General features: G+C 36.6%; 1 protein-coding gene across 1 annotated transcript in view; it reads right to left on the minus strand.

The window, feature by feature from the left end:
- The window catches only part of IPO5 (importin 5), a 57263-nt gene that overhangs the window by 15534 nt on the left and 23645 nt on the right, over positions 1–18084 (minus strand). The window contains exons 9-21 of the mRNA XM_080661280.1: positions 16858–16945; positions 14923–15029; positions 11338–11462; positions 11156–11245; positions 10898–11071; positions 7920–8138; positions 5989–6072; positions 4433–4565; positions 4226–4347; positions 3140–3236; positions 1869–2041; positions 618–729; positions 473–528 (exon numbers count right to left, since the gene is read on the minus strand). Of these exons, the coding sequence (XP_080517406.1) occupies positions 473–528; positions 618–729; positions 1869–2041; positions 3140–3236; positions 4226–4347; positions 4433–4565; positions 5989–6072; positions 7920–8138; positions 10898–11071; positions 11156–11245; positions 11338–11462; positions 14923–15029; positions 16858–16945 (1580 nt within the window). The remainder of the gene's footprint in view (positions 1–472; positions 529–617; positions 730–1868; positions 2042–3139; positions 3237–4225; positions 4348–4432; positions 4566–5988; positions 6073–7919; positions 8139–10897; positions 11072–11155; positions 11246–11337; positions 11463–14922; positions 15030–16857; positions 16946–18084) is intronic.

The following is an 18084-nucleotide window of genomic DNA, read 5'->3' on the forward strand; positions in this document are numbered from 1 at the left end:
TTAACCAGTGCATGTACATTATTTACCAGAAGGAAATCTGCATTATTCTGTGGTCCATTAGAAAGACAGCTGATGTTACAAAAAAAATCTGGCCTTAAGCCCTAGGTCTTCAACAGTGTGTGGCTTTAGGCAGTCATTTATCATCTGAATTGAATTCAAGTATCTTTAACATAGTGAAAGCATCACCAAATACAAACGGTTGTGATAAAGAGTATTTAAAAGAGAATACTAGATGAACTCCAAAGTACTTTTATGTATGAAGTATTGCAACAAAATGCACACACAGCATTCAAAAAAGAAATCAGCTAATTTCAAATTACTTATTCTCTACACATATGAATGAAATATGTCAGTCTTCTGCTAAAGATTACTGATAATTACATCAGAATGACAAGTCAGATGAATTAGACTTAAGCATTTAAAAATCTTCCAGATGCAAATGGTTATGTAAATTAATTTCTTAACATTTTACCTCATCTTGTAGTGACTCTTCCACCTGCTCATCATAGTCTTCATCTTGTCTTTTAACTAAAACACACCCAAATAAATGTCTTTTTAAATGGTCATCAAAATGGTTAAGGTATTACATTAAAAAAATAGAAGCATAAAAAACTTACCTTGCCGCAATTCTTGATTTTTAAAATGTTCTTCGAGTTTAGCTTTCAGTATACCTCCCAATTCTTCAAAGTGTTCATTATTAAGGCATCCATCTCCCATTACTTCAATGCACTAAAATGAGGTTGAGCAAAGAAAGCAACCCATGAGATTTATGTGTTTTTAAGAGTCAAAAGTTAAACTTCATTAAGAATCACAGAGAATCTGAGAAAAATTAACATAATTCAGTACCCTGGAAACTACTAAGTGAGTAGATACGCTTGTGTGGTGTTTTTTTTTGTTAACCTGCCAGTATTTAAAATTTTTTTAAAAAATATATATTTTTAAAACTTGTCCTTGGCATATCTTAAGTGCCAGGCATTATGCTAGTTGCTGAGGGTTCAAAGATGGAACAGACCAACTCGCTTCTAGGAGCTCAATTATACATATACTCTTTAAAAGACAGCAGTGGAGAAAAGGTAAGTCTGTCATGAAAGGGCATTATAGGCAGTGGGAATAATATGGGCAGACAAGGATGTTACAGAAAAATCTGGCCTTCTTTGGAAAAATAAAATAAATTTTAAACTGCAGGAGTGTAAATGGGGACAAATAAAGATGCTGAAGAACTTTTAAACCAAACTATGGAGCAAGTTATGGAGCTGTGTGCTATAGTGGTAACCAAGAATATGGGAAAGTGAATGAGACAAACAAAGGGCAAGTTAATTCTTGAGAAAAGAACTGGGAGGAAAAGAAAAAGCGACTTCTGGAACAAACCAACTGACGATATAAAAACAGCACAAAGGAGAGAGAAAGCAACAGGGAGGAAAAAAGAGGAATATGGGAGACTAGGACAGAAACTATATGGGAGTTGGAGATGATACTCAAGCCTGGAATACCAGAGGAGCTACTCCTAAAAAAACAAAAGCAAACAAAAACACACAATACAAAATGACAATAAAACATTAAAAGAAATGAACGGTTTTGACTTAAAAAAATTTTGTTATAGCCCAGCTGGTGTGGTTCAGTGGTTAAGTGTCAACCTATGAACCAGGAGGTTGCGGTTAGATTCTGGTCATGGCACATGTCTGAGTTGTGGGCTTGATTCCCAGTAAGGGGTGTGCAGGAGGCAGCCAATAAATTCTACTCTCATCATTGATGTTTCTATTATCTCCCTCCCTTCCCCTTTGAAATCAATAAAATCCCCCAACATATTTAGCAAGACTAATAAATGAATACCCAACCTTAATACATATTTTTAAGAGAAAAATATTTACCTTTGCAAAAGAATGCATTATTTCTGAGAGGACATCTGAATCTGGTTCTGTACCAATAGCCTTGATTAGAGCATCACACATAAAATGCCACATCTGTGTGAGATACTCAGGACCTCGAACTCTTGCACATTCCAGGAGTAGAGGCATGGATTCTGCTGCTGCCACTCGAACACGTTTTATTGTTAAGGAAATGTAATCACTGTCCTCAAAAGCCTGTTCTATCATTTTTGCTTACTTTAATGTTTAAGTGCTCACTGAGTTAACTGGAGTGCTAGGCAACTTCTATTTATCTAAGACTGCCATCCAAGAGCTTGTGTTAAATATGACATGTGCATAAAAATAGAAGTCTCCCTGCTCATAAGGCATACCTCCTGTCTTTTCTGTCACCTACAATATAGCAAGAATGAACTTCCAATGTAAACCAAAAACATAAAAAATGACTGTGAAAAGACCAGTGGGACCCTTGGGGTCTCTTCCTGTACTAGCCTTTTCAATTTTCAATGATTAAGTTGCCTCTCCCTATCTAACACCATTTGTAAAATGAGGTCTCAAGACTTTCTCTTAAAAACAATGTTTTGTCCTTTTGCATCATGGGAAGTGTCTGCTGGGCAAAAGCCTCTTCTGTAAAGGACACTACACAGAATAGTACATGAGGAACCACAACCAAGGACTCCAGAGGCAGACAGATCTACATTGGGACCTGGGCTCTATCACTCTGTTTAGTTGCCCCTTTTTATACCCATCTATGAAATTCTGTGTGTGCGTAAAGGCGTAACAAAAATGCACCTATACATATTAATTATTATCATCAAGTTGAGGAGTGAAACATTTAATATGCAGATTTACCAAGAGATGTTTCTCCCCAAAGGTGCTATCTTCATTTGAAATGTAGGATTCTGTGCTGTAGTAAGTTAAGAATTAGTGGGGTTTCTAACTTATTATGAAAGGTCTTACTTTTTTAACATTACAAAAAGACATTTAGGAGAAGTAACAATTATATACAATGTAAACATTTGCTAATAATAAAATACCAATCCTTAAAATCCTTCAGTGGGCCATAGAAAACTGCCAACTAGAGGGTAGGTAATGTTTTTCGTGTTTTTGGCACAAGTGAAACAAAGAACCAAGTTTATAACCTGAAAGTACAGTTAGTACAAACACAAACAATAATGATGATGTACCCTTCAGTTAACACAAAGTTTAATAATACCTGCACAAGCTACAATTTAACTAAATCTAGACATGTTTTGCATTCAAATATTGTAGGATATCATCATGGAAATAAAATTTCAGTAAAGGGACCATCAGTTTGACAACCTGTTCGGTATATTCCACAAAGCCTTCCTTTAACTCCTTAGCATAGCAAACCTGAAACCAAAGTATTAGAAAAGAAATCAAGATCCACATTAGTTTACAGGTATTTTTATTCACAAACAGCAGACTCTAAGGACCAGAGAATGTTGTGTCCTGACTAGAATTACATTTAATGCATGCATGACTATCAAATTAATTAGTCTCGTAACATAAAAAGGTAAAATGGAAAGCGCCATGGAATGATTATTGTATATACAGTATATTGTCATTCAAAGTCGGGAATACTCCTTTTTTTAACTTCTCGTGTAAATTTATCAAGTTTCAGCACTCTTATAATGAAAATACTCCCAACAAAATATATCACTTAAGAAAAAAAAACAATTTAAAGATATAAACCCAAAAACTTAATCGTAGCATATCACTTATTTTGTAAATCTGTAGCAACAGGCCCATGTTATTTTGTAAAAATTCATTTTAATAGTGAAATACATTAAACCTCACTGTCTATAACATGCTCATAAAGAAAAAAAGAAAAAAGAAAAACCCAAAGATTAAACACACACTCTATAATACCACAAGATAATCATTGTGAACATTTTAATTTTGCTACCATGTTTGTTTATACAACTGAAAAGATACCAGTTTTATTTTTAACATCATGAGTACATTTCTGTTCATTCAAAAAATATTCCTGGCTACCTACTTATACACTAAGCACAAAACACAAAAATCCTTGCGTTCCATGGCTTTGTAATACTCCAAAGTATTGTAATTATCAATCACCTTCCTAATAACAGGCATTCAGGCTATTTTTTTGTTGTTATTAGAAAAAGCACTGATGATGAAAAGTTGTATCCACATGATTTCTTCAGGATGAGAATCCAGAAGTAGAAATGTTGGGTCAAAAGGTTTCTACATTTTTCAAAGAATATATTCTTGCTCTTCAAAATAGTATTCTTAGCATCTATTAAAAGCATTGCTATCATATATATATGCAGTTTTTATGAGAAGTTGTTAAATAATGTTTAAACATTATCACTTACCAGCATCTGACAAGCAGTTGATTTTTCTTCCAGTCCTGCAGTTTTAATACCAAAACTTTGCTGGTCTCCAAGGTTCACAAACTCCCAACCATCATCATCACTCATATTCTCCATGTCTTGGGCTATTACAGAGAAAAAAAACAAATTCATATTAAAATTAGTAACAAAGAGAAATTTTACAATTCCTGTCTTCTTGAAGACACTTACTATCTAAAAGGGCTACTTCAGGCTTAATTGAAGCTGTCTTCATTAAAGGCCCCATAACCACTGGAAGGTATTGCTGAAATTCTTTTCCAAGGATTTTGCACATTCTGGCCCATGCTGAGATCATGTAAGAGATCTGGGGGGAAAGTGAAAAATTAAATTTTAAAAACAATAGGTAAATAAGACATAAAGCAAGTAATTTCCTATTTCATAGAAATAATGTTTTATTTTACATTCATGGCTTTTAAGCATTTTCTAAGGTCATAAACTTAAAATGTTCAGAAATAATAACAAAATCACTGGGAACCTCTACACTGGAATATAGTCACAGCAAGTGAAGCAATACAGAAAGACCAGGATCATATCTATTTTTCCTACGTTCAAGAAGCAACATAGTTTTCTCTACTATCACCTGAGTCATATAAATAAAACCTACTTAAAATCCTAGGCACTAATTTCTTTTGAAGGCAGACACATTTTATTTGACTTTGTATCCCTACTGCCTAGTGTTCCATCCATTAAACATTAACACCCAAGAAACAAAACATCCCTTTCTCGTAGGTGTTGTAATTTCCTGTGTAAGTGGCTGGTCTATTTGACACCTCTTCTACTACTGTGTTTACATAGACTTACTTACCTATAGGGAATCTAGGCTCTGTAACCCAGAAAGGGATTTTTTACTCCCCTATATCTATCTATATATCTATCTCACATACCTTGCTTCCCACTCCTAATTTAGAAAAACAAAACAAAAACACAATTTTGAGTGTAAGGGAAATAATTATAGTGTGGCTGTGTAAAGCCAAAATTTAATCCAACTATTTATTGAGTGCCTGTGTTATGTTAGGCATTCTAAATACAATTAAGATTAGGATGAACAATTACAATTATTACAACAGTGTCATAAGTACCCACCATTGAAACTGGTACTGGATGTGAAATATAAGCAGGAGTTAGCCAGGTTGAGTGGGGGAGGATTCTTTCTAAGTTAAAGAAATGTTTGTTTACTAGTATTCACAGGCAGAGAGAAGAGAGCATGGCATGTTCTAAGATAGTTAGGTTTCTGCATTTCTTTTCTTTTGACAGGGGAGGGGAATTTATGTGGCATTCAAAGGACTAGGAGACATCCAAATAGAGATGCCTCGTAAGTGTTTGGATAAATGAAGCCCAAATTCAGAGAAAGATCTGGAAGCCACAAGCAGAACCGAGGCCATGATTGTGAATGACACTGCTTGAGGGGAATGAGGAGAAAAGAGGGCCTAGGACAGATCCTCAAGAGCATCAAAACATTGAGAGTCGAGACGGAGCAGCTACAGCAAACTGAGAAAAAGTAAAAATTCAATTAAAACTATTTAAGTGCCTATTTTATGTTAGGCATTATGAATACTTATGAGAAGTTGAAACCAAACCAGTGAAGAATGGTTCTGAAATGTGTGGTTGATATTGCTTAGGAAACCTATTATTCCATTTTTTTTTTTTTTTTTTTAAAGTACATTTAACCTTGCAACTAGCTGAAACTCCTAAATGGATTAGGATGGAACATATTGAGGCTGCTTTACCTGAGGATCATCATCTTCCATATCACTGAAGTCTGTCTGGGTCTTCAACAATAGCTGCATCACATCCGATGCATCTTGCATGAACTAGAAAAAAATATTTAAGAAAAACAACACCAATATGACTCTTGTATATCAAATCAGAGAGGTACTTAATGTTTCTTGTGTAATAACAAAACTTGCCTAAAAGATCTATTACATTTCCCATATTGGTCATAACCCCTCAGATAAAAAGTATTATGTTGAAAAATTTTCACCATATTGCAAGACTTAGTGTTCTTTCTAGAAAAATATATTCTGCTAAAGTCAAAGTGAATTGCAGTATAAAAATTATTTCTAATGGCATCAAATTTTGGTCTATGGCTTATGCATTTCCAGCAGTAAAATGATAATCCAAATCCAGAAAGAAAATTTTGGATTGCTCCATAAACCTATATGATTTTCATTTAACTGTGGTTCTGGCAATCTCTATTGTATAAACAGGCAGTGATTCAAAAATACTTGAAAGCCAGATATACAAATATGTAACATAAAAATGTTTTACTGGTTAGATTCTCGGTATCCCACAGAAAACAATTTATAAGGTAAGTTAATACTAATGCTGGTTTTAGAGACCACAGTGAGGGGTTCTATGTTGGTAGTTCTGAGAATCAGAACATGAGGGGTGAATGACAGAAGAATTTCTTTTGGATTAGTTTTGACAACTCTGAGTTGTTGGCTGGGAAAAAAAAACACAATGGCCAATGCTCCTTGGTAATTATATTCTGAAAAGCTATATATATAAAGATTTCTCTCTTAGGACACCCGATTTAAAAAAAAAAAATTTTTTTTATTGATTTCAGAGAGGAAGGGAGATAGAAACATAATGATGAGAGAATCACCAATTGGCTGCCTCCTGCATGCCCTCTACTGGGGATTGAGCCTGCCACCCAGTCATGTGCCCTTGATTGGAATCAACTGGTACCCTTCAGTATGCAGGCTGATGCTCTATCCACAGAGCCAAACCAGCTAGGGCCACCTGATGTTTTTTAAGTGAACAGGAAAGCAACTGGAATGTTTCCAAGCAAATGTTTAAATGAGTGAAACTAAACATGGATCCTGAATTCCACATGCTCCCAAGAGATAGACTGTACATGTGGTAAGAAAGGGGGAGGTCTCAAGAGTATAACTTGAATTAAAAACCTTAATATTAACAATGAAAATATGAAGGCAACAATTTATCCTGTATAATAAAGAGGTAATAGCAAATTAACCCTCACACCCTCACAAGGTGGCTGCCTATGACCAGGCTGCCAGGGGGATTAGTGAGGGACAACCAAACGATTGAACAGCAGGCTACGTGGGGCAACCAGGCTGGCAGCGGGGGGTGGGGTGGGTGGGGGCCAGTTAGGGGCAACCAGGCCAGCAGAGGGGGGCAGTTGGGGAGACCAGGCCAGCAGGGGGAGCGGGGCAGTTGGGAGCGACCTGGCCAGAAGAGGGGGTGGGGGCAGGGGGTGGTGGAGGGGGGCAGTGAGGGGCAATCAGGCTGGCAAGGGGGGTGGGGGCTGGGTAGGGGCGACCAGGCCGGTGGGGTTGGGGGTGGTGAAGTTGGGGGCGACCAGGCAGGCAGGCGAGTGATTAAGAGCCAGTGGTCCTGGATTGTGAGAGGGATGTCTGACTGCCGGTTTAGGCCTGATCCCCGGGACATCCCCCAATGGGTCCTGGATTAGAGAAGGTGCAGGCTGGGCTGAGGGGACCCACCCCACCCTGCCCTCCGTGCACGAATTTCGTGCACCAGGTCTCTAGTTTATATATAAAATGGGAATGTGAGGGTAAGCTGATGGGAGAAAAAAAAGCACACAGAAAACCACTTATCAGAAGGAAAAAACCCTCTTGCACCCTCAATGCCTCCATAGACAAATTATAGTAAATTCAACATACTGTAAATCACTTACTTTTTCCTTCCCAACAGCCAGACCAATGAGACTGATGCATTCAATAGTTTTTCCTCTGAGAAGTCTAAGTTCCTTTTGAACTGCGTTCTCAACAATGTGCTTTAGTGATGGCATAAATAAGTCATAGTAGGGGACAAACTTTTCCTCTGCAGTATCTGCAACTGATGCGATAGATGTCACAACTTGTTCCAAAACTAGCTTGGTGCCTTTCTGAATCAACTAGGAGAAGGAAGACATACAAAATACATTACGTAAATGAGAAATTGGAAGAAATACTCCAAGTTTCCAAATGCTTTTCTGAAATAGCAAGATGAAACCACTCTTCAGCAGCCAGAGTGAAGGTAATAGGTTTTAGAGCAAATTTAAGAATCCCTGTTGAACTATTTATGTGGGATCTCTCTCTCTTCAGTTACTATAGGCCTCCTTACTCGTTTCTGCGTTATCTCACAGCACAGCAGTCGAGCACAAATTTGCCATCAAATGCCTATCCTCCTTATTCATTTTTCTTCATTTATTCCCACTTACTATGTATTTTGTGCTATCCTACTATGTCAAGGAGGAAATTCCCTTTTTGTTCTATTCTGTTATCTTCTAATTGTATTCTTTTGAGAAGATACACTTATGATGCTACTGGTGCCCTCTTTTTCACTCACTTCTGTGTTCGATGTGATGATCATCCTTTCTCCTGAACCAGAGATCGACAGTATTCTCTGACACACACAGTAATTAATACTAACTGGGTATTTGTAGCTGGGCTTATGCCGTCACCTGGTAATATTATACTTCCTTGTGGATTCACATGAATACTTGCCTTCGTAACTACACCCAGATTTTCTTCTCCCCATCTACTACAACCACACTCGCAGGGAGTTCCTCACTTGTATTGGGTTCCAGCACAAGTTTAAGAGGTTTATTCCCTCCTTCTTCTGTATCTCAGTAACTGCTCCCTATTTAATGTTTAAGAAGGAATGTCCTTTTTCCTTAGTTACCCTCTTTTCATAAAACTCTTGCTCACATAATTTATCCTTCTCTCCATCCTATCTTAGCAACTACTTCCTTCAGTCTGTATCTTACACATTGCCCCTCTGCAGGAAGGGGAGGGAAATAAACAGATGCTCTTGCTCTTCACACTTCAGCCTAAAATCACATTTGATTCATCTATTCCTGACTTAATCAGCCAACCAATCTGCCTTCAACCTGGATCTACATCTTTGTCTTCAGATACACTCATGTTCCTACTCTGCTATCATATAGATGTATCATATAGTACATCCCTTTTGTTGCAAATTGATTTCTTTGCCTTCTGAGACATTTTATCTCTTTTAAATATTAAATTTATTGGGGTGACATTGGTTAATAAAGTTCAGGTATACAATTCTCTAATACATCATTTGTATATTTTATTGTGTATTTACCACCCCAAGTCTAGTCTCCTTCCTTCACCATTTATCCCCCCTTTTCCCTCTGGTAATCACTATACTGTTGTTTGTGGCTATGAGTTGTTGTTTGTTTGTTTTTTTTTTTTTTTTTTGCTTATCTTGTTCTTCAGCCTGTATCCTCCTGTTCTTCTTTAGACCAGTGCTATGCAGAGTGTGGTTTGTGAACTTGTCTGTTACTAATTCATATTAAAGTACAGGAATTGAGTGTTAAAATTTTACAGCAATCTGACTAACTGTATATCTGTTAAATATAATAGTAAAAAAGGCTTTTATGTCCTTTTTATTTATTTCATTTTTATAGTAGCAATTTATTTTAACTATACTTAAAAACTGAGACTCAATCTTTGCTTCTCTCTCTTTTTGTTAATTCTCACCCGAGGATATTTTTCCATTGATTTTTAGAGAGAGTGGAAGGAAGAGGGAGAGACAGAGAGAAACATCATTGGTTGCCTCTTGCCTGCTCCCTGACCAGGGCCTCGGAACCTGCAATCAAGGTAAGTGCCCTTGACTGGAATTGAACCCGGGACCCTTCAGTCCGCAGGCTGATGCTCTATCCACTGACCCAAATTGGCTAGGCCAATCTTTGCTTCTCTTATTTGCATCTTTCCTCCCACACACTGCTGTACTAACACCGTTCAACTGTTTGTAGGCTGCCCCTCTTACTTAACCTATAACTAAAACCATCTTCTTTTTGAATGGCCAGGTCTTATTTTAAAAACAACATACTTAAAGAAAAAAAAAATTGTTTTCCACATGTCTATTTCTGTGACCTGGTTTAGGAGATCAACATTTTTTATGTCCTTCTCTTTCATCTTTTGAAATTCAAACTGGCAGAAAGAAACTGTGCGTGCTTCTCGAGAAATGTCTTTTAGTCACCTTTTCCCCCCAATTTCCACTATTACCATCCAAGCTCCCTGAAAAATAATCATGATGCTCTTGCCTTAAATCATCTCCCTTTTTAGTCCCACAATGCTACTTTGTTAATTTCCTAAAATCATATTACCATGATTCCTTAGAGCAATTAAAAACATAAATTGGTTCTTCCAAATTTACCTAAATTAGAGTTAAAAAATAACTCTGCCTTGTTTTCAAGACAATTCATATACTGATTTTACCTAACCTTTAGGGCTTATCTTAACTAGTTCTAAAACTGGATCATTTTCTGGTCAGGCCTATAATGTCCTTCTAACTTTCTATTTTTTTTTTTAAATAACTTTACAAAAATGTTTTTAAGTTCATTTTTAGAGAGGGGAAGAAAGAGGGACAGAGAGATAGAAACATCAATAAAAGAGAAACACCATCCATCGACTGCCTCCTGCACTCCCCCTAACTGGGAATTGAGCTTGCAATCTAGGCATGTGCCCTGACAAGGAATTGAACCGGTGACCTCTTGGTTCCTGGGTCAATGCCCAACCACTTAGCACACTGGCCGGACCTAACTTTCTATTCTTGATAGCCATGTTAAAAAGTCCCCCTGTTCCCATCAAATTAATCTAAATTAACATCTAAATAGGGGGGGTTAAAGATCTTAAAATTTACCTCCTGAAGTTTAAGTACCATGATGGAATGTAGATGTTTCACCAAATTATCCAAATATGGAATAAGCAGTGACTTGGGACAGTCCTCCGTAAAGTTAATGAGAGCGGCAGCGGCATGGGCCTGCACCCGTTGATTGCCTTGGTCTTCCATGGTCTGTAGTAGAGCTGCAATCACCTGTGAAAGGAAATCACGTAAGCATACGTTTTGAAATGCTACCCCTCTTCTTAGAGTTTGAGCGTTTGAGGATTTGTTGCTTACCTTCTCATGGAATTTCTTTTGGAAACCAGGTGCAAAATCTGTAGCCATCTGTCCAACTGCATTACAGGCTGCATATCTCACTCTTGGATGCTGGAATATACTCCTTGGTATTAGTAAAGGCTTTCTATTTTCCATTTGAAACTACAGTAATAATTATGAATCAAACAGTTATTGGTACTTACAGGATCCTGAAGAAAAAGCAAAACAAAATTTACTATCTCGTTTAGAATTCCTTCCATTTGCTGGTGGCATCCTTCCCCAATGGCAGATAAAGCCATTAATCCTGCATGTCGATATTTCCAGTCAGCTACAGAGAAAAAATTGCAAATAAAAGAACAGCAATGAGACACTACAAATATGTCATTCTAGCTGAAGTATTAAAAGTTCTCCTTACTCTGAAAAAGAGTAATGAAATATTTTTATATATTTATTAATTTAAAAAATGGATAGAAAAAGTACCTGACTGTATTATTTCATTGTAATAGTGGTTATGTCACACAAGCATTTGCATGCCAAAGGTTAAAAGGCAAAATAGAAGCAAAGAGCTTATCAATATTTATAAACTACTTAAAATAAGAGACTTTTCCTCTGATATTTTATTATAAGCAATAAATGCCTGGATCTTCTGTCACACACTGCTACTTACTGAATACAGATTTGTTGATTTCCAAAAGGAAAAAAAAAAAAAAAACCCAAAGAGAAAAACGTGCTGCTTTTAAAGAACTTTTATTTAGTAATATGGTAAATGAATATGGATGAGTCTTATTTGTATTCTAATATAATAATGTGTATTTGCTTTTTTATTAACAGAATATTCACTAAGCAATGTTTATTTTTTTACTAGACTTCACATCCTATTCTAATACGTAATTTCCCTGACTCTTATGTCTAAAATTCCTTCAAGAACAAAGCAAGATAGACATAGATAGAAGGTAGGGCAAAAGTAGGTTTACAGTTGTGAATATGCATAACAGTTTATACTTGTATTATTAATTAATTATTGTAGTTTTCCACATGAATTCAGCTAAGGCATCTAAAAATATTTAAAAAATAGCAAAGACATTCTTTTAATTTTTTTTTTTTTGCTTTAGAGGAGTCATTCTTCACAAAAATGTTATTTCTGGTGATGTATAATGTGTTTCTTATTTTTAAATAAAGATTTTTAATATTTGTTTTAATTTCTAATTCAAATTGATATAACACACGTAAAGAAAAGCACTCTGGAAATCTCAGTAATTTTTAAGAGTGTGAAGGCATCTTGAGAAGAGAAAGTTTAAGAACTGCTGGCATAAGGGTTAAACCACATTGTAGAAAAATCCTAAAATATTTCATACTACATTTTTCACTTTGGGGAGCCTGAAACCTATGTAAAGATGAACTCTGTTGTAACTAATTCTACTGTAAAAATTTTCTGAAAAATTGCTAATATTGATGTTAAGTATTAAAACTTTATCACTTATAAATTTGTATGTTTTTAATGTGTTTAATTACTCAATATACCAGTAAACCAAAAATGAGTCAACTGAGGAATAATCATCCTAGGAAACCAATATATCAATATCTTATACTAATCTGTGCATACTGTACTTACTAATTAAAATTAAAAAAGAAATGCAATAAATACTTACTGATATAGAAAGATATCTATATTTGATTCAGAGATATGACACATACATTCTCTATGTGCAGTGTCTGAAAGAATGCTGAGCAATGGGATGGCATGGTATGGGGATTTGGAAATGGTTTTTCTCCTCTGAATTTTAAGATTTAAAAAATTTTGCAGTTCATTATTTAAAGCAAAGACGACAAAACTTTTGAAAAATAAAGTGGAGTGTATGTTACTAAGAAATACATACCATTTGCACTTTTCACATAAATTAAATACAGCTTTGGATTCTAACCGTAATCCTGGGTGTAGGGCAAGCATCATTTTCCAGTTTTATAAACAAGAAAAAAAAGATTTGCTCTAAGTCATACATTCAGCAGTAACAAATCTTCATGTGTCCATTGCCATACAAGTAAAGCCTTCTTTACTAGCTAGTAAGTTGTAGCAGGACTTTAAAAGTCAAATTCTTGAACTGCAAATCACAAAACCACACCCACAACGAAACAATCCAAAAAGTGTGAATCAATGGAAAAACAGTTAGCTGGCTGGCCTTGTGCAAAATGTCTCTGGGCTTTACTTTCATCTTAAAATGAAAAAGCTAGATTCTTTCTAGCAGCAATTAGAGGTTGAGCAATCTGTGATGCTATCTGTCCCTATCCTTTTGTGAAAAACCCTAAAAAAAAAAAAATGCAGGGGATTACCCTGGCTGGTTTGGCTCAATGGACAGAGCATTGGGCCTGTGGACCAAAGGGTCCCAGGTTCCATTCCGGTCAAGGACATGTATCTTGGTTGCAGGTTCCTCCCTGGCCTGGCCCTGGTTGGGGCGTGTGCAGGTGGCAACCAATCAATGTGTTTCTCTCACATCCATGTTTCTGTCTTTCCCTCTCTCTACAAGATCAATGGAAAAGTATCCTCGGGTGAGGATTAACCCAAAACCACCCCACCCCCAAACACAAAAAATTCAAGGGATTAAAAAAAAAGAAAAATTATTATTTAAGACCCAAATGTAAAACCACATCATTAAAAAGGGATCATGGTTTTGAGCAATGCCTTTCAGGATAAATAAGAATCTTACAGAATAAGAAGGAGCGAGGTAAATAGTCTAAGGGCTAGCTAGAGTTCTTAATAATTCAATTTCATTTGAGGCTGGTATTGTTACTGTTTTTACTTTAAGATCCTGAATCAATGGTTTGCCCCTCAAATTTGTCTCCTATAATATACTCTATATATGAAATATTCATACAAGCAAACTAGGATTTATTTCTGTACAATGGTATGCAGTACCATTATTTTAATCAACAAAAATTATTAACATTCAGTGGGGAAGTGTGGAATGCTATGTGCTGTTAAACAAATAAGGGAGGCTATTGTGTGGTGATATACCGTACTGTGTGGCAAAAGCTTAAGGTAAGCACGGTAAGTCTGTATGGTATGGTCACATTCCAAAACTGCCCCCTGCCAATATGCATAGATAAAGAAAGAGAAAAAACAAACAAACAAAAAACGGAAAAGAGGTGAGGAAGAGAGGCAAATAAAACACTCTCAAAGACTTTTTAACAGTGGCCACCTCTGAATCTAAGGTAAGGGACTTTTAGTTATACATTTCTGTATTTAAATTAAAAAAAAAAATTCAAACACATTTACTTTGTAATTAAAAAAACAAAAACACCCCCACAAAAAACATGTAGACAATGTTTGGTATTGATATGACCAAATATTTATTTGGAAATACTAGATACTTTTTTTAAATAAAAGCTATTGAATGAAAATTATATAAATCAAATGTCTCATAAAATTTTGAATCAAATGTTTCATAAATAGTAAAATAATATCATCTTAGATAAATTTAAATCTAGATGTTTCTGGCTAAAGAGAAAACTGTAAATTTTCCTTAGAATTTATATTTTTTTCCTATAGACTTAGGCCAATACTGAGGAGACTGGGGTTATTTTTAATAGTGAGGAAAAAATATTCTTTGGCTTACAACTGCATGGCCCCAAAGACAACTAAATAGAATTTTATCAACATAATGTAAAAATCAGGTTAAACACAGAATATAAAAAGGCAAAGATTAATTTTTAGACAAAGTCTAAGCATTTGTTAAGAGTTTCTGATTTAGAAAGCAATTTTCCATTATTCTAGCATTTGAAAGAGAGCTTACGATTTTGAAGCATCTGCATAATGTGTTCCTTGATCATAGGCAAAACGAGCTTTCCACCAAGTCCACAAGCCATTCGGTCCAAAGCACTCTCACCAGCAACTGCATTGCTGCACAAAACAGCATGTAATGTACTCAACATATTCAAAATACACAAGAATAGTACACTATACAGACATATTTCTAAACATGGATTGTTATTAAACTAGGATTGAAAAAGAAGAAGTCAAGAAGCCTTCTGAATGTATATAGTAAATTGTGAGTTAAAAACCCTAGAGTTAAAAAAGGGGAGGGAGGCAAATAAACTTATCATGATTCACTGTAGTTTAATAAGTCCTATGCCCAAATTTTATTTCTCAAGGCTTTCTTTCCCCTTTCTCTCTCTTTACATGCACACACCCCACACTGGCTAACAAGTATTAGCTTCTGATACTTTCAAGATGTAGAAGTGTGTGCAGAGCATTTAGGAGAACCTTGTGTTTCTCATTTCCTGGACATATATCCTTCAAAATGACCAGTGAACAGAACATAGAAAACTGAAAGGGGGCTGAGACTGTATATGATTTTCTCCTCACTGTGAACTTATTTACCTTTAAAGGGGTGTAAATTGCATTGCCAAAAATTATGTGTAAGTGAAACTCCATTCCAGTGTTTTCACTGAAAACTGAAGAAAACCAGGCATAAAAGCCTTTGCACTGTCTTAAAACTCTTAAGATCAGCAGTGAGTTTGTCATGTGCATAATCTTTAACTGTTCTGAAGATAAGACATACAGGGGTGGGCAAAAGTAGCTTTACAGTTGTTTGTATGGAAAACAATACAGTAATTAATAAATAGTAATAAAGAATAAACTGTTTTGGATACTCACAACTATAAACCTACTTTGGCCTCCACATGTGTACAAAGAAAAGGCTACAAATTATCTTTAGAACAGGTTCTTAGACTTAAACTGATCTTGGAAATAAATACATGACCATTTACTCACAGATAAGAAAACCTTATTCACCTAGTCCAGAAAAAACAGCTTCATAAACCATATAAATTCAAGGGCCTTTGGCAGGGCAAATTCCAGGCCAGGTAGCAGCACATTAGAGTAACTGAACTAGGGAATGGAAACCAGATCTGAGTCCTATCTTTTCTTCAGCCCTGTTAGGTTATTTCCAGTGAAGGACTACTTCCATACACTCCAACACAGTATTTTAAGTCAGAACTCAGTCATTTTTAATAATGGGAGTTAGCCTCAGAAGCCACCATATATTCTATAAGTCAAATGTCTTTCATTTCTAGTATTGTTATAGTAGCTTATACTGACTGCTAGCCTTTCTGGGAATAATTTCCGTTCTTTTTAAGAAACAGAGATAGTATGATACCCTGGGAAGACTAAGAGAAATGGTATTAAAGCCTAGTTTACTAACTGGCTATGCAATATTGAGCAAATCACTTAACCTTTTCTCTCCATTCTGTATCTATAATATACCTTTAAGACTACTGAAAGAATCAAATTAACAGATCTCTGAAGTGCTGTTTCATGTACATGCAAGGGGCCATCATCACTATTGGGATAGTGAATGTAGATTTTGGTTGACTTTTCCATAGGAATCTATATTCATGGGGGACTCCTAAGTCACAAGTAAAATAGCAATTCCAGTGTTATGTCACCTAGTGTACAGATTTCACCACCGTCTCCTCTCTAGCCTCAAGTTAGATTGGGGTAGAAAAGATAGCTACTTTAAAATATTTACAAAATTGGATGCAGAAATGCATACAACAAGAAGCCTAAGTGTCCCATATTCCAAACTTAAAAGTTTAACTTCAAATTATGGAATACAGTGGGAGGAAGGTAGGGGCCTCATAAAACTAAAGCTCTCATTGTCTCTCATGTTGCTCTATCCTGTCAAAGAGGAACCTTTATACAGTATTTGTTGTGTATGATTGATTACCTGTCAAAATCATCATCTTCTAGCTCATCCGCATTTGCCCAGTCCTCATCCTCTTCTAGATCAACCATCATTGCTAACATCTGAGGAACTAAAGGAAATAATTTCATACCTGAAGAACATGGCTATTTTTATTTTGTCAATATCATCATTTACAAACAAGAATCTCACTAAGTAAAAAATGAAAGATTTACTTTGCCTCTAAGAGAGTGAAACAAAAAAAATTATTTGCCTGTGCGCCCAACACCTGTTTTTAATTTTAACTATTTGTGGGTTTTGTTGTTTTATTGGGGGCCACATTTACTTTACATCTTATTAAGAAGTACATTAAGAATTAAAGTCAAACTTCACAAATCCTACTGTATTCTCTCCCTTCCTCACCAGAAGTGAGCTCCATAATAAAAAATCAAATGTTTCCATTCCCAAACTGTTTTTACACTTGAACTATAGGCCTCTGTATTTACATACAAAAGAGCACTATTTCAAGATTGTACTTTATATATAATTCACTAGAGGGCGGGGGGTGGGGGGAGGATTCCCTCAGCCCGACCTGCACCCTCTTGCAATCTGGGAGCCCTTGAGGGATGTCTAACTGATGGCTTAGGCCTACTCCCCAGGCCCAAGTTGGACATCCTTAGCACTGGTGCGGAGGTGGGAGAGGCTCCTGCCACTGCTGCTGTGCATGCCAGCCATGAGCCCGGCTTCTGGCTGAGCAGGGCTCCCCCTGTGGGATCGGGCCGAAACTGGCTCTCTGACATCCCCGAGGGATCCCAGATAGTGAGAGGGCGCAGGCCAGGCCGAGGGACACCCCCCCGCCCCCCACCCTGTGCACAATCAGGGCCAGGGAGAGATACGGGAGGTTGGCCAGCTGGGGAAGGACTGCGGGAGGGCTCCAGGATGTGTCCCCAGCATTAAGCTAACCTACAGTTTGGAGCATCTGCTCCCTGGCAGTCAGTGCACATCATAGCGACTGGTTGACCCGTCAACTGTATGGCCCCTGGTGGTTAGTGCATGTCATAGCGAGTGGTTGAGCAGCCTTAGCACATCATTGGCATATTTCGCTTTGATTGAACGGCTGACCCGGACACTTAGCATATTAGGCTTTTATCATAAAGGATTATATAGGACTAGAGGCTCAGTGCACGAAATTTGTGCACAGGGGGCAGGTTCCCTCAGCCCAGCCTGCACCCTCTCCAATCCAAGACATCCCTCTCACAGTCTGGGTCCGCT

This window comes from Plecotus auritus (assembly GCF_963455305.1).
Source record: "Plecotus auritus genome assembly, chromosome: 3".
NCBI classification, from domain to species: domain Eukaryota; kingdom Metazoa; phylum Chordata; class Mammalia; order Chiroptera; family Vespertilionidae; genus Plecotus; species Plecotus auritus.